At 57.8% G+C, this 22,318-nt stretch overlaps 1 protein-coding gene across 1 annotated transcript; it reads right to left on the reverse strand.

The window, feature by feature from the left end:
- Nucleotides 1–57: 57 nt before the first annotated feature.
- EDN3 (endothelin 3) lies at nucleotides 58–16,737 on the reverse strand. Its single transcript, XM_036244648.1, has 4 exons — nucleotides 16,354–16,737; nucleotides 15,449–15,728; nucleotides 735–908; nucleotides 58–112 (listed from the first exon to the last, which is right to left on the reverse strand). Exons 1-4 carry the CDS (start codon nucleotides 16,403–16,405, stop codon nucleotides 58–60), a joined length of 561 nt encoding a protein of 186 aa, XP_036100541.1. The 5' UTR covers nucleotides 16,406–16,737.
- Between the last annotated feature and the right edge of the window lie 5,581 nt (nucleotides 16,738–22,318).

Raw genomic sequence — 22,318 nt, forward strand, 5'->3', positions numbered from 1 at the left:
GGCACGGGGCGCTGGCCCTCCGTGCACGTGCACACAAGAGTACACAGGGGGCAGCACCTACGGGTCCCATCGCACCACCTCTGCCTCGGAAGAGTTTCCAGGGTGTCTCCACCTGCTGGGTGGAGGGGTCTTGGCCCAAAGTGAGGGGTGAGGGGCATTAACAGGAGTAAGTGCTCAGTGATGACCGACTTGAAAGCCCGCCCCCGGCCGGGACCCTCCTTCGCTGGAGTCCACACTGGTCGCAAGCAGCAGGCAACCTGCAGGGTCTGACTCGGAGCCTCGGGGGCCTCAAAGCAGGATGATGGGTAACACGGGGGCGTGGGCACTGCGTGTCCCCCTCAGACGGAATTGGCCCCCCCTCTGTTCCGGCCTGTACGGGCCAGGAGCAAAGGTGAGGTTGGTGAGACCAGATGGTCCCATTTGCTGTTTCTGAAGAAGCTAAACATGTGCCCTTTGGGAAGGGGTGGGGCAACGGCGCCCACTTTCCAGTGTTGGCAGCTCACTGAGACGTCGGCGTGGTGCTGGGCGGTCCAGAAGAAACGTGTCTGGGCACCAGACACGGCCATGCCATGCTCTGGGCTCGGTCCCAAGGCAGCGGGGAGGCAGGGACACCGCTCCGGGATGCAGGCGCACCGGGTGGGCACGGCTGCCCTGCACCGTGGCGGTCAGATGCCCCAGCGCGCCTGCCCCAGAGCAGCTGGCACTGGGGGGGCCCGGCTGGATGGGGCGCGTACCTGCCGGCAGCCAGGGTCCGGGTGCAGAAGCGTCCGCAGGCCAGGTCGCGGCTCTCCGCACACGCACAGCGCAGTGTCCACCTCGAGGGCCGTGGGCTCTGCGGAGACGGCCCTGCGGACCTCCTGCCCCGGAAGCTTCCTCTGGGGTTGGACAGTCCATAGGGCACAGTCCGTCTGCGGAATACAGAGCACCGTCAGGGTCACGGGAACCAGCCACGAGGCACAGCCGTGCACCTGCCTTTGTGTCCGCATCGTCCCCTGTGTGTGTCTGAGGACGCTTCTGGAGTGAACTTGTTCCCCTCAACCCCCAGGGAGTGTGCCGGGACCCAGGGGACGGGGGGACGGGGAGGGCAGGGAGCTGGGGAGGACGGTCCATCCTGCCCTCGGGCCGGGAGCCGAGTCGCCGGGTGTGGACACATGGCCGTCAGTCTTCCTAAGACCAACAAACCCCAGTCCTCCCTGGGCAGTTCTGGTTCTGATTTCCTTCCTGAACCCAAAGCCCTGATACAGATGGTCCCACAGACCCGTACGCCGGTCCCAGTCTTCGTCCTTAAGCCAACGCCTGGGCCGGATCATCAATACCAGCCACGCCTGCCTACCCCAGGGCCTGAGGCTGGCCTGGCGCCCCCCTCCTGCCCTGGAATCCCCCCAGTGCCCCCGGCAGCCTCGCAGTCGGTACCGGCGGCACCGCCACCATGCACACACGCCACCGAGACGCAGCTTGGCCTTGGATGTGGCCTCCTGGAAGGGACAGACTTCAGAGGAGCCGCCGGGCCGGCTGTGGGAGGCAGTGGATGACGGGCGGCCCTGGGGAAAGGCCTGCAAAGCCAACGTCTGGGACTGTTTACCAGCTTCGTTTATGGTCGGAGCTGGGAGGAAGGCGATGGTGTCATTCAGAACAATAAGCGTTTACTCATCCTTCACGCCCCAGCTCATCCGGGCCGCCCTCTGCAAGGCAGGCCGCCACGGGCCCGAGTTCAAAGCAAGTGCTCAGCTCGTTAATGCCATTGAACGCGGTCTGGGGGATAAAGGACCAGTAAGGAGAGGATGGCCCGAAGTCACTTCTCCAGGAAGTCTTGGTTCTCCTGCTGGTCCCCCAAATTAACTGCTTTGGTTCTGCAAGCCCCACAGAGTCTCACCAATCAGCCACCTCAAAGGGGGTTCTGACATCCTGTCGCGCTGTCGAAACCAAATCAAATGGAATCTACTTTAATTCGAAACACACGCCGTGGAGCCTTGTTGGGGTGGCGAGGGCAAAGCGGGGGGTGCCCCGCCGCGACCTGATGCCTGAGCCCAACTTCCTCCCCGCTGGGCTGCGGCTGAGGACGTCACCCCGCAGTCTACGCCCCCGACCGAAGCAGCGTGGCACAGTCCGAGCTCACCGACGGGAAGGCCGGCGGGGTCCAGCCCGGTCTGAGCGTCGTCACCTCTGCAAAAAAGCCCGTTTTCCCCCGGGAATGGGCAGTGGGGGTGGAGGCGGCCAAACAATGCGGACATTGTTGTGAGACAGGATTTGACTGAAGGTATGTTTTCCAGTCACAGGGCCACACTAAATCTCGGAGTGCTGACATGAGGCTCAGCCCCCCCACCCCAGTCCTTGGTGAAAATCACACAGAAGGAAAACAAGGCTCCCATTTTGCCGTGGACGAGGCGGACCGGCCTTTGTGGGGCGGCTCTCAGCTGGCTCTGCACGTCCCCACACAGCCACCCAACCTCAGGGAGACCCCGAGGGCTTCTGATCAGGACGCACGGCGGTGGCCGAGCTGGTACACAAACGAGCTTGCCATTCTCCACAAGGCACACAGGGGCCTGCGCCCAGGCCAGAGGCCCTCACGGGAGTCCCGGTTCCCACGGCGCCCACCTCCCACAGGTAGGAAACCGCCTGGCTGTCAATCAATCTGATAAGCTCTTAAACAAGACAGTTCCATCCTGGTACCTGAACAAGTCTGGCGACCAAACCCCTCGGCAGCTCGGCCTTGAACTTGGCGCTCTGAGGCTCCTTGAGGTTTGTGTTGACAGATGACACACCAAGGAGATTCGGCACCTTCTCTTTCAGGCTGCTGCACCCCACACCAAGGGGGGCTCATCCACTCCCATGTGGACGTACCCCCCAGCTCCAACTACCCCTGATGCTGCCAGCTGCTGCCCCTTGGCCACCCTCAGCATATGCACCTGGAACCTGTCCTGTCCCTGGGCGTCGGACCCTGGAAGTGGGCCCGGTGAGATTTGGGCAGGAGATTCCAGGAGCCTGAATATGGAACATGGTCTAGAAGGGACAGTGCGTGGCTTTCAGTCCCACAGACTCCTGGCAGTGGGGTTGCAGACGTGGCCAGAGGAGGGGCCGAGGCAGCCCTCGAGCCCACAGGGCCTCGGGCGGGGTTCTTTCTTGACCAGCTCTAAGGCCACCAGCCCAAAGGTCACCAGCCCCTCACAAGCAGGAGGCAGTTCTCCTCGTGTGCCTGCCGTAAACTTAGCACAGGGTTGGACAACGGAGAACCCAGACTGAGCAGCTGGTAGTTAACTGTGAGATAATCTAGTTCAACAACATGGGATTCCTTCCAACCTCAAAAGTTCAATAACAACAACATTCCATGACAAAGAACTCCACCATGAGCCAGGCACTCACTGTATAAATAGTCAGATAATCCCTCGTGTCTTCTAAGTGCTATCGAGATACAAAGGCACATGCATGTCTGTGCCTTCCCATGCTCCTGGGTACATACAGGTACGTGCAAGGTACACAGAGTGCGGAGAACGGTTACCTGGTAATTCCATCATTATGTTGTAAAGCACTTACATGATGGTCACTCCACCCTCTCAACAGTTTCCTGATCTACAAAAGGGCTGTCGACAGATTGGATGAGACAGAGCCCTGCGTGGAGAGACTTACCAAGAGTCAGCAGTAAGATATGTTAGCTGCTCTTGTTGCTTACTTGGTCTGGGAATTCAAGTCAGTTGTATCAGGCAGAAATATCCCCTCTAGGAGGACTGCATTTGAGATGTGTGACTAAGCAATAAAGAGGAGTAAAAGTACTAAAGAACTGGAGAGCCATTTGGCACAGCAGTGCCATTCTTTGCCACCCTTCCTTTTGGCTGGCACATCCTCAACACGGCCTGTCGAATGAGTATTTGCCTATTTAAGTTGTCTGGGTGCCCTTTGGCACTGGCTGCTTTTTGAACGGTGAATTGGAAGGACCTAATGACAGAACCATGAAAATGCAGTTGCATTGGCTGAGAACCTTTGCCTAATTGTTTTAGCCTATAGGGTTTGGAGAATGCAATTCTCAGTCAAGGTACGCAGCTCTTCAATCTGTTAGTGCTTCAGTTATAGCTCAGAGCTCCATGCAAAAGACAAGCAGATGAGATCAATCTAGATGCTCTCAGACAAAACGAGACACCCCTCCAGCGTGCCCACAGGGGCGATGCCAAGTGTGGTGCCTATGCATGATAAATCGCCCCTCACTGCACATAGTCAGAACATTCATTATTTGCTCAGTGATGGTGATGTCAGAGTCTTATTTATCACTGTGTTCCCCGTCTGCCGCTTTTCCCCAAATGTCACATATAAATGTTATTAAATATTGACCTTCCAAATCTCCTGTATTCATTCTTCATGTGCAGTGTCACACTGGAGCATTTTCCTTCTCTCTACAAGAAGTTTTTCAGTAAGAAAAGCTGACTTTTTTGCCCTGGCCAGTTTGGCTCAGCGGTTAGAGCGTCAGCCTGTGGTCCGGAGAAAAGCTGACTTTTTTTTTTTTAAAGATTCTGTTTTTAAACTCAGTGTTGCCTTTTCAGAAACGAATCGATGATCTCCATCTCTCCGATCGAGAAACTCGCCTCCACACCCCACGTTTAAAGGAAAGGACAGATATTCACAAAGGCAGCCCAAGGCGTTTCCCTGGCCAGATTCTAACCTCCCAGGAAGCTCATCCAACCGTCATCCCCTCAAACACCACTGTTCACCCCCCACCCCCGAGTAGCAGCCAACAAACACCTGCGGAGCGTTTTCTCATGAGCAGGCGCTGGACTCGCTGCGGGGTGAACCTGCGTGAACGAGATGGATAAGTGCCCTTGTACACACACGGTTTTAGTTTAGTACGGAGGTCGGCAAGCTAGCATTTGACGGGCTTCATTCAGTTGGCAGAGAGGTGTTTCAATCTGAATATTTCACAGAAGCACCCCAACCTCCAGCTTCTCGCGAATCACGTGAAGTCACACGAACGCTGACCCCACGCTCCAACCCGCAGCCCCTGTCTGGCCCTCACCCGGCGCGGCTCATCATCACCCCGCTTTACCCCAGCCCCCCAGTCCCAGCGGCCTCACACCTGTCCTTGGCTCACGTCCGTTACCTGTCTGGCCCGCACGGACATTGAGTTTACAATCCCTGGCCTGGTGGATATCCTGAAAAAGCCAGACAGGCCATATGACACGGTGACAGAATTAGCACGTGGTACTATTTGTCTAAATAGAGTTGTTTTCCATGTTTGAAAGTCCCAGTTCTATCTCCCCAACAGAGAGAATGTTTTCACACCGCAATCAGAAGGTCAGGTTGACCATCGACTTCTTTCAGTCACTTCTCCTGAAATGGGGAAGCAAAGGCAGTATCCCCTTTGGGCCCAGGGGACACACTGCGCCGAAGGCAGAAGTCGGGGGTGGCAGACAGGCAGGCAGGAGGCCACCCCGGCCACCGGGTACCAGGGTCCGGGAGATACCGCCTCCCACCCGTTCCCAGAGCAACAACGTCCAGACCCCAGCGCACTTGCTAACTATGGCTCGATGTCAGCTTTCATAAATGCCTTTGGCAGCAGGCACCTCTCGCCTGCTCTTTGAGCCCAGCGGTATCTCCTCGGACGAGGAAGTCTAGATGTCCTCCGTGGACTGTGGTTGGGACCTTAACCAGAAAGAACAGCTAACGAAGAGTTCCGTTCTAACCCAAGACAAGATGGGGCCACCCTCGCACGCAGCTGACGAGCAGTCGGCAGCCTTAAGAGGGTCTGTTCGCTTCCACCAGTGTCCAGGGGGCCCGGCATGGGACGGGCAACAGACGCTGGGGGGTGTCCCCCTCTCAAAGGACTCAAAAACCCACAATTCTCGGGAGCCTGGGGCCAACTCTGGTGGGGGTTTTTTGTCTCCGGAAATCCAATCTCTTCTCTTTGCTGTGGGGAATCACCCCTCCATCCTCTGTGAGGTAGGTCTTGGTGAGACCGTCAATCAATGAGCCTCAGGACTCAGCAAGTTACCCAAACTGGGCAATCTGACCCTCTCGCTCCCGAGACAAAAGATGCAGAGCAATTCAAGATGACCAAGGACTCGAAGCTGCTATTTGCCAGGTGGCCCCATCCTGCCTGCCTGTCCGGGGTTGCACCCCTGGGCCCTCAGTCCAGTCCTGGTATCTGTCCTTTCTGAGCTTCTCTGCCTGTCTGTGGGTTCCCTGTGGGTTCCAGTAACTTCTCTTACGCAGTGTTAGCGGGACTAGGTTTCGGTTGCTTGTGACCAGTGACTTCTAGCTGACCTGGAACTCACTTTCTTGAGATTGGTGCAACCAGCCTCTCCTGGGGTTAACAGAAAAACTGAGTCTCCCCAGATGCCAGGGAGACGTGAGATTGCCTTCACTGCAACAAGGCACACCAAACAAGTGTGTTCAGCGTCAGAACGAGACCCCGCGAACTCAGCTGGCTGGAGTCCCTTCGTCCCAGGTGCGTCCCCTGGGACATGTTTGGTTTGGAGCGCACAGCCCTGCACGCAGGTGGAAGCCAGCGGCCACTCGGAGAGGCGAGGGCCCCGTGCCCTGTCCACCCGTCAGCGGCAGCGAGAGGCTGCTGTGGCCGGGCCTCGCGCCAGGCAGCCACGGGGTGCCCTTCCGACCACCAGGAAGAAGCAGGCAGGAAATCCAGCTCCTCCGTGACCTCGTTACACAAGCAGAAAAACTTTCTGGCCCTAAAGATTATTACCCAGACTCTGCTCGCAAACAACGTGGCGTGGACTGGCAAGCTGTAGCTTTACGCCCACTGCGGAGAATTCTAGCATCTTTAGGTCAGAAGACCCCGAGGCAGGCTGCTCGCCCGACCCCCACCACGTGGAAAGTCCTCCTCACCGCCCTTGAAAGAGCTGAAAATATCAGAAGATCAAAAGAGAGAGCAATGTGCTGTGGGCTAGCGGTTGACTTTTTTTAAGGATTCCACAACCCCCCAGCCTCCTTCCCCCCAAAGCCAACTTTTGGGTTTATCCTAGACTTAACTGTTTGGGAGTTTTACCAGAATCATGTCCATGTTCAAGGAGAGTTGAGCGCTGACCCCCACCAATCAGACCCCAGGACAGGGATCGTTTCTTCACCTGTACTTGCTGTCCCCACGGTGGACAACGGCTGGACTGTGTCCCCCCAGAATCGCAGACGTTTCTGCCTTGCTCACCTCTGCACCCAGGGCAGCCGGTGCAGCTGGGCTCAGGGGGCTGTCCAATGCTTCGATATCTCAATAATAAACATCTGGGAAGGAAGCAAGGAAAGGAGGGGGGGAGGAAGGAAGGAAGGCCGTCTGAATTAGCCGTGACTTCCAGGCCACACCACATCTCCCAAGTGTGCGACATTCTCGGCCCATTTATTGGAGTTAGGCTGCTGTCCTGGCCTCCCCGTCCCCGAGAGGTGCCCGGGCGAGGGCACAGCCCCCGCAGGACACCAGCTGAAGGACTGCGACCTGCTACAGCCTCCGCAGGCCGCCTCGGCGCCCGGTCTGAGCAGCCGGGGTGCACACGAGGGAGGCCTCAGGCGAAACCAGAGGCTTCCTCGGGCTGCAGACCCAGGTTTCTGGTCCCAGTGCAGGCCCAGCTCCCCGAGAGTCCCTGCCTGAGAAATGCAAGGGCCAGATCCCTGGAAATGTCCCTCCAGCTCCACATTCTCAAAGGGCCTCTGTCGCCGAGCATCTCCAGACAGCCCATCGCCCCTCCTTCCGGCAGTAAAGCCACACTCAGGCTGGGGTTTCCATCCCCGTCAAGGCCAGAGCGTCCCAGGATCCCCACCACTGCATTTAGCAAGCTTCCATGTCGTCACCAAAGCCGCAGACCGCATCACCCCATCAGCGCCCTGGGAACAGACCGAGTCCCCCCGACGTGGAGCGCCCGGAGGGAGACTTAGCAGAAGCTTTCGGACCAAGGAGCAGCAAACACAGAAAACTCCGGCTTGCGCCTAGCTCATTTAAAAACAAAACAGAAACAAAAAATCAGAGCAACAAACTGCTCCACTAGGTGCGGATGACGCCGTCGCCAGAACCCCCCGATTAGCTGGTTTCCAAATGTGTTCCCCTGAGTCAGGCTCGAGTTTCTCTCCCCGGCCCCCCGTGACCCTGACGAATTCCAGGTCGAATGTAGGCATGAGAAACCCACGTGTGTCTGGCACAGCCTCATTATAACTTTATGCAAAGCTGCAGACAGATGGGGCCCAAAATAGTTCCCAGCCGTGGCAACAGAAGGGGTAAGAGAAGGAGCAGGTATTGTTTTTACGATGAGGGCATTTGTGCAAGTTTTTTGTTGTTGTTTTTTTAACGCAGAAACCATCACCCATCTCTAAGAATCGGCCGGAAGCGAGAGAAGATGCCCTGGCTAATTTCCAGGAGACTCCACCGGAGGGGTAGAAAGTCCCATGAGCACCCCCTCCAAGGGTAGTACAGACTCTGCATTTCTCTCCTCGTCCAACTGTTCCTGGCCTGGTGTCCTTTTGGTAGCGGTGAGCCGTTGACCACCTACTCCAACTGGGAAGACAGTCCCTCCAGAGAAACAGACCAGCTCCAAGACCAGGATGGGGGGAGGAGGGGCAGTCTAAAGCACAGATCCTGCTGCCTGTGTTAAAAATGATGATTTTGATTTTTAAAGCAAGGCAGCAGCTTTTATTTACTCCGCCGTTGCCTTTGGGGCAGCTCCCCAGCGAGAGCGTCGGGCCCTCACCCTGTTCTTGGCTCCGCGGGAAACCCGAGGAAAACAGAGCTATAAACTCCAGAAAGGACACTCCTCTGCCTTGTCTCGCACTTGCTTCCGACTTTCTGCAGAGCTGTTCGTCTCCCCAGGTCGTGGTGAAGCTGTCCCCCACAGGTCACCGTGCAACCTCCGGGCCTTTCTCGTGAAATGAGTCCGTCTCCGCTTCTTAAACAGCTGGGCCAGGGCACAGGGCCCCCGCTGCCCGGTCGAGAGTTGCTGTTTGTTAAGGCGTTTTGCTACGTCAGCCCCGAGGCCATAAAAGCCCAGAAGGCCTGCCCCTCCGGCCTCTGCACATGGCCAAGTTCTCCAAGAGCACCTGGCTCCTGAGACCTCCGAGGAGGGGCCGCTGAGGGACTCAAATGGACGCCCCATCCTGCGTGTCCATTCCTGGGGGCTTAATAGATGAACAGGAACTAGAAGCACCCCAGATTATGTCTGGACAAGCAGCTCATCATATTTCGGCCAGTGTCTGGATTTATTTCCTAAAATTGGTTCCTATTTCAAATAGTGGAGAAGTGTGCGTACATGCATGCGTGTGCGTACATGCATGCGTGTGCGTGCGTGTGCGTGCGTGTGCATGCGTGTGCACGTGTTTCCCATTTTAAGGACTCTCTCTTTCCATCTGAAACATGACACAGAAGGACAGCAGGTCATTCCCTCCTAGGGAACAGCCTCACGTGCTGGAGAGCTGAGTGGTGGTCCCCGGGGCTCCCTGGAGGAAGAAGGGGGCCCCTCTCCAGCAGCCAGTGGGGCGCAGTGAAAGCCCAGTGGGGTTCCAGCACAGCTGTGGGGTCCCCCGAGGAAGGCGCTGTGTGCCCCTTGCATCCTTTGTGTGCGGTTGTTGCAGGATGAACCGCACCAGAGACGCCTCAGCCCTTTGTCCGCCGCAGATTGAAGGCCAAGCTCCGAGCTGCCACATCCCCTTCTTGTGTCAGAGACCCAGACTCTCCCTCGGGGGCACGCGGGGCCACGACCTTCGCACCGGGTCTTCAGGCTGCAATGCGGCAGCCCAGCCTGGAGTCGCTCTTCCTCCCCTCCAGTCGGGACCAGCTGCCCTCAGCCAAGCCCGGCTTTGCACCTGGACGTCCCCTCACTGCTGAGACCCCTCTGGGGAAGAAAAGGGGGCTTTCGGGCTGAGAGACCCCAACAGGAAGGTCATCGGCTGTGAGCGGACGGCCGCAGCCAACGCCGATCTGCTGCCCAGGCCCTGGCGGTGGAGACAGCTCGGGGCCATGTCCTCGGAGACGTGCTCCTCGGACTCAGAGCTGGGACCCGGCTGCCCACTCGCCTTCCGAGGGGGCAGAGACGAGGGGAAAAGAGAACCACCATCATCAGGCCCGGGTTCAAGACGGTTGTCAGTCTCGCCGGCAGCATCTCCTCTCGTGTCCTCGTTTATTATTTCCCACAAGCAGATGTCCATCGTGTTTCCTGGAACCGCTTCCTGGCCACCCACACTTCCGGTCCTGGGGCCCGGGGCCCCAGGAGGCCCTCAGTCTGCATATCAGGGGGCGCCGTTTACTCTGCAGGACTAGCCAGCTAGGAACAGGGGCGCAGACAGACCTGAGCGAGGTCTCCGCGGGAGACCTCTAACAAAGGGTCCTGACCAGCTCATTTACATGACCCTGCAAAGCCAGGCCCCCGCCACTGCCCCCCATGGGGCCTGTTCCCCAAACATTCCAGCCTGTCCCCAGGTGAGCAGGAAGCAGTAGAAAACAAGGAAGCAGGGACACGCAGGGTGGGACCCAATCTCGGCAAGCGTGGGACAACCTTTGGCCGCCAGCACCCTTATCAAGCTGCTTATCAGCCGCAGGGCCCCGGCGCACCTTCCCCGGGTCTGCACCCCGTACAGATAGGATGCTGACAGACCGCCCCCGGCCCCCAGGAGGGGTCGGCTCGGGAGGTCGACCTCAGCAGGACTTGCCGGAGAACTCTGCTCACGGGCACCCTCCCAGCACGGAGGGCACTCGGCAGGCGGGGGCGCCGCCCTGGCACGGAGGCTGGTGCTTATCTTTACGGCCGTGTCTTCCAGGTGCCCAGCGCTCACCAGACCGCGGGCACCGTCTGAGCGAGTCCAGGTCCTTTCTCAGGTCATCCTCACACATCTCGACTCACGGGCATCCCAGGCAACGGCGATGTGGCCGCCACTACCCTCCGCGCTGCCATGATGATCGCAGTGGCCACAAGCACGGTCCCTCTGCCTTCGCCTCTGCATCTCCATCCACGACACCCTGTCCTGGCTCTTGGGCCGGCGACTCACCGGACCCGTGAAATCGCAGTGGGTGCACAGGGGCCCACGTCAGCAGGAGGCTGGGTTCCGGATCCATCCTCTCCGTCGGGACGTCCTACAGTTGGAAGGTCCCTTCTTGGCCAGAAACATGGACAACATGGGGGGCAGAGAGAGAATCTGCTGAATGGCTACCTTTTTGCGGTAGAATACATTAAACATGTTAACGTTTTGTTAGTTATTACGGTGATCATTTTTACTCTACTTGCTTGGGAAGAAAGAGAACACAAAACCAATGTCGTTCCTGCTGGGCTGAGCCACAGGAGCAGCTGAGGCGGCCCCGCTGGTTACTCTCTTAGAGTCGGGCTGATGTGTGCACCTCACGTGGGCACAGAGAGGGTGGCACCAACCCCAGGCCACGCGGCGAAGCAGGTGCTGGGTCTGGTGTCTTCCCATGAGTGGGGGCTGTAGACCCCGCGTTGCCCAGCACAGTCATGACCTCAGACACCCTGCACTGCCCTTTTCGTAGATAAACTCCTTCCTACCTGTCATCCCACGTGCCGGGAGCTTTGACAAGCATAGTCACCTGTGCTTAAAGCATCACGGTGCCTCCCCCATGGTGTCCTTGGAGGGATTAACCAATGACAGGTGCCCTCGATCCTTGGGGACAAAGTGGGGAGGGACCTAGTGGGGTTCCTCATGGGTGTCCTGCAGCCCCATCGGCACTTGGGGGGCTGGCTCTACTCTCCAGCCAGGGGTCCCACGGCAGGTTCTGAGGGGCTGGCCCACTGTGTGGCTGGAGAGAACGGATAGCCCTGTGTGGGTGAGTTTGTGTGTACAGGATACCCACATGTTCAGTCAAACAACAGTCTGTCTACATGTAACTGGGAAGGCATGTTTCAGACGTGATTAATATTTAAATCAGTCGACGCTGAGCAAAGCAGATTGCCCTTCGCAGTGTGGTGGGCCGCGTCTAATCAGCCGAAGGCCTTAACGGAAAAGACTGAAGTGCCCTGGAGACAAGGGGAGTCTGCCTCCAGAACGCCTTTGAACTCGAGCCTGCAACCTCAGCTCCCCTCTGTGTGTTCCTGCAGACGTGTATACCCACACACGCGCAGACACGCAGGTCCTGTCGGCTCTGCCTCTCCGGAGGCCCTGACTGATCCAACCCGCGCTGCGTTGCGGGACAGCTGTTTATAGAGACGCCCGCGGCGGAAGCCCACACACACGAGAAGGACGCACACGGACAGCATCCTCTCTGCCTCTCCCGTCACCTCGCTCTGACCAGACCCCAGGGCCATGCGATGGGATGTGTCTCCTCTGACTCAGGGTGCGTTTTCGTGTGTTTGCAATGGCAGGTTCCGGGGGGAAGGTTGAGGGGCTTCCTCACAAGGCCGAGGAAAGTCATGAGAATCATCCCATCCCGTGGACCCGCTGTGATCTCAGCACAGGGACAGGGAGGTGGATGCCAGGGCTTACTGGGTTCCTCTCTGGGGGCCATGGACCTTCAGGAGGGTACAATGGAAGTTATGGGCAAGGTCCCCGGGAAAGTCTCCACTCCCACACCCGTCTTCAGGGCCGTGTGGACCTGCGAGAGCATCCGTGCCCTGGAACGGGAGGTCTCACCTGCGGGGGGAGGCCTCGCTCACTGACCTCAGCGGAGCCAGGGAACCGTCACCAGGCGGAGGGCCAGGCCTGAGCTCACTGCGTGCGGCCGGGGCCGGGCACGCTCAGGTCCGGAAGAATGACGCATGTGGGAAAACCACGGGAGAACCGAGAGCCTCAGCTCTCACCCCCGCAAGCTGCTTCAGGGAGGGGCTGACCCGGACGCTACGGGACACAGGACACGGACGCGGGACCAGCCTCAGCATGTTTCCTGTGGCCTTTAGGTCCTTGAATGTGGCAGAAGGGACCGCCCTCGGGGACAGCCTCGCAGACGTCCTTCCAAACACAGTAGATGGTTGCTGAGTCCATCTCCGGGCGACTGAGTGGGTGGTGGGTGGGAAGACACCCAAAGCCGAAAACCACCCAAAGTCAAGGCTCTAGATTTAGGCATGAGGATCAAGACCCTCTGGGTTCTCAGAGCAGTCAGCAGCAGGGACAGGAGGAGGTCACAGCCTGGAGAAGTTTCAGGAGACCAGGAGGGTCTGAGAAAGGACAGAAGGCGAAGGCCGAGGGGCAGAAGTGGGGCTGTGACGGCGACAGCCCCGGGGAAGACCCCCGTGTGCCTGCTGCTGCTGTAGCGCAACTGAGTAGTCGTTCAGGTTCAGTCATTCCTCCAACACCCGCCTTCTCGGTCCCTACGTTTTCTCACTTTGCAATCTTGCTCGAGATGTTTTAAAGATAACAAATGGGCTGGTCCACATGTCAACGGAGAGTTTGGGGAGGGAAGGAAGAAAGGACCGAGGGAGGGAGGGGAGAAAGAGAAAGACCATCCGGAAAAATCTGCCTTATAAAAATAATTGTGCTCTTCTGACTTCAAAATGCTCACGTCTGGCTATTGTCATTTTTGTTTCCTGAGTAGCTCGTGGGACCCAAAACACCATATTTAATCCCTCTCTCCCAGTGTTTAAATGAGCCAGGGTCAGGGAAGAAAGGAAGGTGTAAATCAAACTGGGAGGGAGAAAGTTAGCAAGTTGGCAGTCCTGGAGAAAGTCGGCCATCCAGGGCCTCCCCTCGGGCATGCCAGACACTGGAAATGAGGAGGCAGGACCCAAACAGCAGGGTGTTTGCCCCACCTCCAGGATGGGGCTTGGGAACCGGTGGAGAACCACGGTGGTCTCCACGGCCTCTTCTCCTCCCCTCCTGCTCCCCTCCTGCCCCAGGCTCCCTGCCCACCGCTCAGTTGGCTTCCTTCTTTCTCCTTCTAGATGGGTCCACAGTGTGGGATTCTTGCCAAGGCCAGACTCGGCCCTGCGCTTGACCGCCCTGAGCGCTGGGTTCTGTGAAGCTAATTTGGTCAGATCACAAAGCCAGGAGGATAAGAATCGTGACACGTGTCAGGCGACGGAGGCTAGAGAAGGTGACCCTGATCACTGTCCGAGGACAGAGGCATTGGTGGCAGCCTGCTCTAGGTCCTCCTGCCCCCCCCCCCCCCGTCCCTGCACTTCCCTGCGGAGGGAAGTCTGACCACACGCAGCCCGGTGAGGCCGTTCCGCATCAGGACGTGGGGTCCGGGACAGAGTGCAGGCGCGGACGCTCTGGTTCAGAGAGTATTAAGAATGTCAAGACGGTGACAACAGAGCATCAAACAGAGGGTGGGCCCTGTGCCTGGGTTCGGGCTGCGGGGTGAAGCTGCCCCCTCGGCCATTCTGACATAATGGGTGACTTCCCAGATCCACCCCAGGAGGACTCAGAGGTCCTCCTGTGAAGTCGGCTGGGGGGAACGGCACCGGCCCCTCGGTTTACTGGGCTCTGCAGGTCCTTCTCCAGGTGCCCACGGAACAGGGTGGAACGTGAGCCCATCAGAGGTGTCGCCCAGCGTGCTCAGAGGTTGCTGGGCTTGGGGATGGAGGACCTGCATCGAGCTGGTTCCCAACACCAGTGACGAAGCTGCCCTGCCAGGCCTGGGGTGCTGTTCACACCAGCTCCTCCAGAAGGACCCCTGGCAGGGTGCTGGGAGTCCCAAGAGACCCCAAGGACCCCCGGGGTAGGACACGTGGAGACATCTGGTCCGAGTCCCAGCTTTCAGAGAGGGGAGGGCAAAGCCCCGAAGCTGGTGAGCAGAGCAAGGTCAAGGCCTGTTTGCTGTTTGCAGGACGGCGCTTCTGCAGAAGGAGCTCCTGGGCTGAGGGACTGAGCTGGGAAGCCAGCAGCCCCCGCGGGACAGCACTGTCCATGGCCTCCGGACAGCGTTGACTGTACACCAAGGCGGACCCAGGACAACTCAGACAGCACGATCTCGGTCCCAAGAGTTCCCGGGGACTGGAGGGGAGAAGGCGAGGCTACCTGCAGCAGTGGGTGCCAGTGGGCGACGGGAGCCAGCCCGTGGGAAGACCCCTCGGTCCTCCACCCCTGACCCCTGGGAGGAAGGGGCCAGGCCCCCGTGGAATCTCACCCTGACTGGCAGGTTCCACCAGGCCCTGCCAACCCACCCCCATGTTCCCTGTTCCCTGGTGACAGGCTGCTCTCAAGGAATTTGAAACTCCTTGGAGCCTGGCAGGGTCAGAGGGGGGACAGCCCCCTTCCCCTGAGGCAGCAGACAGCTTTCGGGCTTCCTCCATCTCAGAGGGACTTCTCAGGTATCTAATCCCTCTGGCTGGCTCAGTTCACTAGGAGGGACGGCCCCCCTTCCACCGGATCAGAAACTCTGGGGTTGGGTTTCTCCTGGGCCAGGCCCTCCAAGGGGTGAGGGTCACACCCTGACCTGCAGACCAGACCTGGGCTGGCAGGAGACCCAGCAAGAGCTGACTCTGGGCTAAGCGGGCTGGGGTGGGACCAGGTCCCCTGGGAGTGTGAAGCTGCGGCCTGGCTTGGGAAGCCCCCACCCCCTCAGGCCCGTGCCCACCCCCCAGGGCTCACTCACTCAGGGGTGTTGATCCAGATGATGTCCAGGTGGCAATAGTAGACGCACTCCTTGTCCTTGTAGGTGAAGCACGTGCAGCGTCTGGCTCGGTGGCGCACGGGGCCCCCTTTGGCCTCCTGCTCCCCAGACCAACCTGGTCCCTGCTCCTGCCCAGGGCTCCCAGGACTTGGACCTCGCGCTGTAGTGGTGGCCACCGGCTCCTCTATGTGCCCCTCCAATCTGAATGCAGGGGGGCCCTGGGGTACGCCAGCGTCCCCGGGCTGGGCGCCAGGCATCAGTCCTGCAGAAGGCAAATGGAGAGACTCCTGAGCTCCTGAGGGTGCACGCCCCCCACCCCCAGCCTCCCCCCAAGAATCCTGGCAGAGGGACTTTCCTTCTGCAAAGTTTGCAAGCTAGTTGCACTTTCTAGAAAGTCTCCAAGCTCTGCCAAACGTTCTGAAAAGTTTGCAAAGCTCTGTGCCCAGTTTCTGAGAAGTTCACAAGCTGAGTGTACTTAGTGGAGAGCTTGCAAGCTATTTCCACTTTCTGCAAAGTCTGCAAGCTATTTGCACCCCTTGGAAACTTGCAATCGTTTTGCATGCTTTCTCAAAACTCTGCAATCATTTTGCAGTTTCTGAAGGGTTTGCAAACTTTGAAAAGTTCCCTATTTCGTGAAAAACTAGCCAGGTTGGCTCAGGCCACAGGTCTCCAGTCTGCTCTTGGGCTACATGCAACCTCAAGAGCCCCTGGGGCAGTCCATGCGCCCAGTTTCTGTCCCCAGCCCTCCCCCAGGCGCCTCCAGGGATGGCGAGCCCAGGCAAGAGGCTGCGCCCCGCAATGCACCCATCCTCCAGCCCCCCCTGCTCCAGGGTCCTTTTGTGTGCGCTCGCGCCAGAAGAGGCGCCCCGCCCCGCCCGCCCGCTTACCTGCAGCGGAGGTCACTGTGAGCCCGAAAAGGAGCCACAGCCCCAGCTCCATGAACCCCGATCAGGCGCAGGAGCACCGGGCCTGGAGGACGCACTCCTGTGGCCCCGGAAGGGCTCTCGGGTCGGGCTCTCCGGCCTCACCCTCCAGCTGTGGGGTTCCAGGCGGGCCGCTCGCTCGCTTGGTCCCGGCTCCCTCCAGGAGTTGACTGCGGCAGTCACAAACTTCAGAGCGCGCTGCCCATCCCTACGCAGGGCTGGCCGGCTGTGGGCTCAGGCTTTTCTGGCTCCCGCACCACCCCCTCGCCTCCCCGCCCCCCGGCGGGGCTGGAGCCGCAGCGCGGGGCCTTTGAACCCCGGGCGCACCGGGGGTCGCCTCCAAGGCGAGGGGGGAGCGAGCCGGAGCGCAGCGGCCGGCCGCCGCGCACCCAGCACAGCGAAGGGGCGGGGGCGGCGCGCCAGGCCGGGTGCGGTGCGGTGGGGGCCGGGACAGCTGCCGGGAGGCCACGCGAACACACACACTCACACATATACGCAGGCACACGCGTGCACACGCCCTCACACCCCGCCCGCCGCTTTGCGCCCCGGACCTGCAGCTCCCACCCCCAGAAGCACAGGAGAGATAAAAGGCGGGGAAGAAAGGGTGCTCTTTCATCTCAGGGACCTAGGGAAAGCGACATCTCTCCCTGTTCACCTCATGACACCTTACCCTTCCTTGCACAAGGCCTGCCTGCCAAGGCGTACTTTACACTCGTGACTCAGGGCACTGGCTTGTCTCCCTGCCTCTCCCAGGAGCTCCCAGCCAGTGGGCGTGGGCCCTGGCCTGGGAGCAAAGTCAACCAAGCAGGGTTAGTGGTCCCGTGGGTCCAGGACGTACTGTGGGCCCCTGCACGGAGGGGTGGCTCCGGGAAGAGGCACCTTCCCAGCTCACCTGGGGTTGTCTTCTGCATGGAGCATGCCCAGAAGAGGAGGGCTGGTCTGTTTTGTCCTTACCAAGGCCATCTGTGCTCAGAGCTGTCTCTGGGCACGTAGGAAGTAGTCACGAAAGATTTGTGAGTGAGTGAGTGAGTGAGTGAGTGAGTGAGTGAATGCTTCTCATGGATTCCGCCCTGGACTGCTGACCTGTGGGGACATCAAGAAACCCTTAGCGACCCTCCTTTACCAGAGGCCCCTGGCCAGAGGGAAGGATGATAAAGAGGGACAGTATTCTAGACGTCATCCGGTTGTTCCCTCCTGGCCACTGCCAACCCCATCCGCCTGGATTGGGGGTCACAGACCACAGGGAGGAAGAGAAACAGGTCTGAGGCCCTGGAGTGGCTCCTGGTGCTTCAGGGCACTTGTGGTCAACGTAAAGCATGTCCACAAAGCCTTTGACACTCTTCCCATGAAAGATGAAGTTGAATTCCATCCCCATCCTCTTTAGCCTGAATGACCCACTTCTAATACACAGTGCAGCGAAAGTGACCAGAATGACTAATGAGGGGAAGTCATAAAGGTGTGACAACTTCCACCTGGCTCTTTCTCCTGGGACACTTGTCCTCTGGACACAGCCACCATGCTGGGAGGAAGCTCAAATAAGCCCCCACGTGGAGAGATCACATGGAGAAACCTACATGGTGAGAAACTGAGGCCTCCCAGCCAACAGCCAATGCCAACCCCTGATGTGTAAATGAATGTGCCTCAGATGATTGGACTAGCTGCATCCCTGTGCCCTGTCTGAATGCTGACCCACAAAACCCATGGGCATAATGGATGGCAATTCTGCTCCATTCCATTTTGAGTGATTTGTTACTAAAATAGCACCCCAGAGTCAGCTCAGTGCCTCCCCCTCCCTTCTACCCAGGCTCCCTCCATTCCGCCCAGTCCTTGAGTCCAAGTCAAAGAGTGGAGAGTGAAAGGTACCATCTTTGAGGGCCACTTATCACCAGTGAGGACAGTGCTCTGTAGGGGTTCTGCTCTAGATTTTGTGCTCCATGTTTTGAAAAATAGAAACACCCAAGAGTAGGATTCTCTTCTGTTTCTACTGGGCTAGAATTTGGATCACGTAATTATGATCCAATTTCCTTGGAATTAAAATATCCATCACCTACAGGATAAAAAATTGTTAGATTGGAGGATGGCCGGAAAAAAGAGAAACTATACGAATCAGCCAGAGGAGAAAAAGGCTAGAAAGCGTTTTCCTGGTGTGTTCAGACTGCGAGACGTCAGCGCCGCTGGCCCACGCACTGGGTCCACGCCCTTCGCAGCCTGGACTCAAACCAGCGCCGCCTGGGTGAGCCGCTCGGGCACGTGGCTCTGGAAGACCAGGCGGCACCGGCCTCGTCCTCAGAGTCCAGTCTCGTTGAAAGCAGGAAGTCCAGGGATGGAGAACACGGTCAGCTGAGTAGTCAGAGGAGGCAGCATTGTCCTTGGTCCTCACAGCCATCTGAGCACCAGGATTGGACGTGGCACCTGCCATGACGCTCAGCAGCACCCGCCTACTCACAGTGACCGAGTTCTTCCCTTCTCTGCTCTTCTTCAGTCCTCACCTGCCCGCACGGACACCTCGCCTGGGTGTCGTTAACAGACCTCCACCTGTGTCCCCTCCTTGGGCAGGCTTGGGATCCAGATACCCGTCTTCCCCAACTGCCTTTCGTTGTGGCAAAATACATGTAACAGAAAGTCGACCACCGTAACCTCTTTAAGAGCTGAGTGCTTTTAAATGCTTTCGTAATGTTGTGTGACCATCACCACCATCCATTTCCGCACATTTTCATCGTGTACAAGTGAACCTCTGTGCCTAAGTGAACAGTTTGAACAGTGACACCCCCGCTCTCCTCTCCCCCTCGCTCCTGGCACCCCCATCCTACGTCACATTTGTCTCTATGACTTTGACTCCTCAAGGACCTCCTGTAGTGATTTCACTTAGCGCAATGTCCTCAGGGTCCATCCACCTTGCGGCAGGTGTCAGAATGTCCTTCCGTCTGAGGGCGAGTAACATGCCATGGTGTGGACAGGCCACCTTCGTTTACCCATCACCCACCGGCGGGCCCTTGGGTTGTTCCACATCCCAGCCACTGTGAAAGTTGCTATGAACAGGGGTGTCCAAGCATGTCTCCGACACCCTGTTTTCCATTCCTGTGGGTGCACAGTCAGACGTGGAGAGCTGGGTCATGTGGGAATTGCATTTTCAATGTTTTGAGGGACCACTTTGCTGGTTTTCATGGCGGCTGCACGGTTTTACGTTCCGCCACATCCTCACCAACACTTGTTCTTCAGAAGGTTTTGGGTAGCGGCCACCCGGATGGGGGTGAGGTGGTGTCTCCTTGCTGTTCCGATTTGCGTTTCCCTGATGGTCGGTGACACTGAGCATCTTCTCATGGGCCGTCCTTCTGTCTCCTTTGGGGAGACGTCTGTTCCAGCCCTTGGCCCCTTGTTGAATCGAGAGGGTTTTTGTCGTTTCACTTGGGGTTCTGTGACACTGTTATTGTCACCGCACTTGCTTTTCCTTGGATCTTTTATTTAGGACAAGTGATGCTGGTAAATAAAGTAAATTAAGTGCCCTTATCTAAGTAAAATAAAAGTAACCTGCATCGAAGTGTGAAGTACTGTAAAGTACTGTGTAAAGTGTGAAAGCCCAGATGTGAAGGAAACTAGGCGAGGAGGGGGGTGGAGGGGGCGGAGGGGCAGGTGGAGGGGCCCGGGAAGGACCCAGCAGCAGAGCCCTGTGACTGCGCGTCCCCAAGGCACAGGACGTGAGCTCTCTGGAACGGAGAACGCGCCTTGTTCGGGGTAAGAGCTTTTACAAAGACTCCGCGGAGATTAATGAAACACACACGATGTATTTGGGCAAGTTCAGGGTACAGAACTTCAAATATCAGTGACGACTTCTGATCACTTTCATTGGCCTGGGGGGAAGGGCCAACAGAAGGGGGCTGCCTTTCTGCACCGCTGGTGCTGCCTTGGGAACCCCAGGGCTCGGTCCTGGTCCTTCCGTGACTGGAGCCACCTGGCTGGGCGGGAGGAGGGAGGACTTGGGGGAGTCAGGGCGGGGCTGGCAATCGGCACTGTCAGCACCCGTTTGTCCACTTGACGCCACACGATGGCTCGTTAACCCGGAGGCCACTGTCAAAGATGCTGCTTAGTTTTGCCCACCCAGCATCCACTCTCCGTGGTCTGGTCACTGCACTCTCCTTCGGGAACTAACCCACCCTTTGTCCACGCGGTCAGGGGGTGGGACTCCGCGGCAGGCGTGGGACTGCGATGGGGCCGATCGATAGACCCCATCCACTTGGCCCCCGAGCTGGTTCGGGGCAGAAGAAGGTTGGATGGGACCAGAGTCCGTCTCAGGACTTTGCTGGAACTGGAGAAAGAAGTTCTCTATTGACCGGAATTGTAGAGAAGACAGGAAATTTGCCACCGTGAAGCGAGATGCCCCTACAGGTGGGCTTGACAGAGAAGAAAATGGAGTCAGGGGACAGGGTTGATGTCCTGATGTGAGCCCCTGGATTCAGCTGGGCCTGAAGTCCACGCTACGCATATACTCTGTTTGCAATAGCTCACATCTTCCTTTGGTGTGAGCTCGGGGGGTCTGTCACCTCCCGGCGAACAGTTCCTGGGGGGCTGGTCCTCCGCGGCTACAGGCTAAGCCTCGTGCAAAGGGAACACAGTTCACACGATGCGAGGGCGGGCTGGTGGGGAGGGCTTTACTCATTGTTTTGCCCTTGTGACAACACAACAAAGTTCACACGATCACTGTCGCCATTTTAGAGATGAAGAAAGCTGAGATCCGGCACGGTTCAAATGACCGGCCTACAGTCAGCCGCTGTTAAGCGGCGAGGTCAGGATTCGAACTCAGTCCTGTCCGGTTCCTGGGGCGGAGAACATGACCATCAGCCTGCACTGATATCTCATGGGTGTGCCTCCCTCCGCACGGGTCTAGTTTCCTTGGTCGCATAGTCTCTGACGAAAGGTCATGTGGAGGGACGATGGCCCCGTGCGTCCTCTGCTGAGGACACTAACAACGGTCCTTGTCCTTCTCCGAAGTTGGCCAACGCTCTCGATTGTCCTTGGCTGTCTCTGCCATCAATGGGACCCCTAAGAGAGGCGATAGGTCAAGATGCCTCTGGGCCTCGGCCAAGCGCACAGCTAGGTCGGTCTGTTTATTTTTCGTCAGCTTGCTCCGGGCGGGCAGATGTGCGGCTGTCCCTTTGAGACGGCACCTCTCACTTCGACTTTGATCCAAATTCCGGCCCTTAAGAATAGAGCGATGTATCTGGTTAAGCGTCTCCTCAATTGGCCTCTCCATGTGCTTTACGACTCCTTTGAAGATTGTTTTCCTTAAAATTTAGGGGATTTGAGTGAGAGCAACAAAACACAGGATGTAGTTTTCCATTATCCCGGAGTTTCTTCCTCCCGCACCCTGCCCATCCGAAAGCCTGGACCCGCTCAAACACTGGGTGATTCAGGGCTTCTCCCCGTTGTCCGAGGCTTAGCTGTGTGTCCCCCCCGTCGCCTTGGTCCATCGCAAGACACACCAGAGGAGGGCCAGGCTCCACATTCTTTGCTTTAAAAGGGACATGAGTTGTATATAAAGTTCCCAATGAACTCTACTACACTGCTGGTGGGCATGCAGACTGGGGCAGCCACTATGGAAAACAATATGGTGTTTCCTCAAAAAATTAAAAATGGAACTTCCATTTGACCCAGTGATCCCACTTCTAGGAATATACCCTAAGAAGCCTGAAACACCGATCAGAAAGAATATATGTACCCCCATGTTCATAGCGGCACTATTTACAATAGCTAAGATCTGGAAACAGCCCAAGTGCCCATCAGTAGACGAATGGATAAAAAAGCAGCGGTACATATACACAATGGAGTACTATGCAGCTGTAAGAAAGAAAAATCTCTTATCCTTTGATGGAGGGACCTGGAAAGTATTATCCTAAGCGAAACAAGCCAAGCAGAGAAAGACAAATATCACATG

Source organism: Molossus molossus, unplaced genomic scaffold (assembly GCF_014108415.1).
Source record: "Molossus molossus isolate mMolMol1 unplaced genomic scaffold, mMolMol1.p scaffold_m16_p_6, whole genome shotgun sequence".
In the NCBI taxonomy this organism is placed as follows: Eukaryota; Metazoa; Chordata; class Mammalia; order Chiroptera; family Molossidae; genus Molossus; species Molossus molossus.

Bases quoted from the DNA above. Each gene is read 5' to 3' on its own strand.
- EDN3 (XM_036244648.1), bottom strand. From the start codon at position 16,405: ATGGAGCTGGGGCTGTGGCTCCTTTTCGGGCTCACAGTGACCTCCGCT. The intron at 909-15,448 runs GTGAGTGAGCCC...TGTATTCCGCAG, and splicing joins ATCTGGATCAACACCCCTGA to ACGGACTGTGCCCTATGGAC. The intron at 113-734 runs GTACGCGCCCCA...TCCACCCAGCAG, and splicing joins CGGACCCTGGCTGCCGGCAG to GTGGAGACACCCTGGAAACT.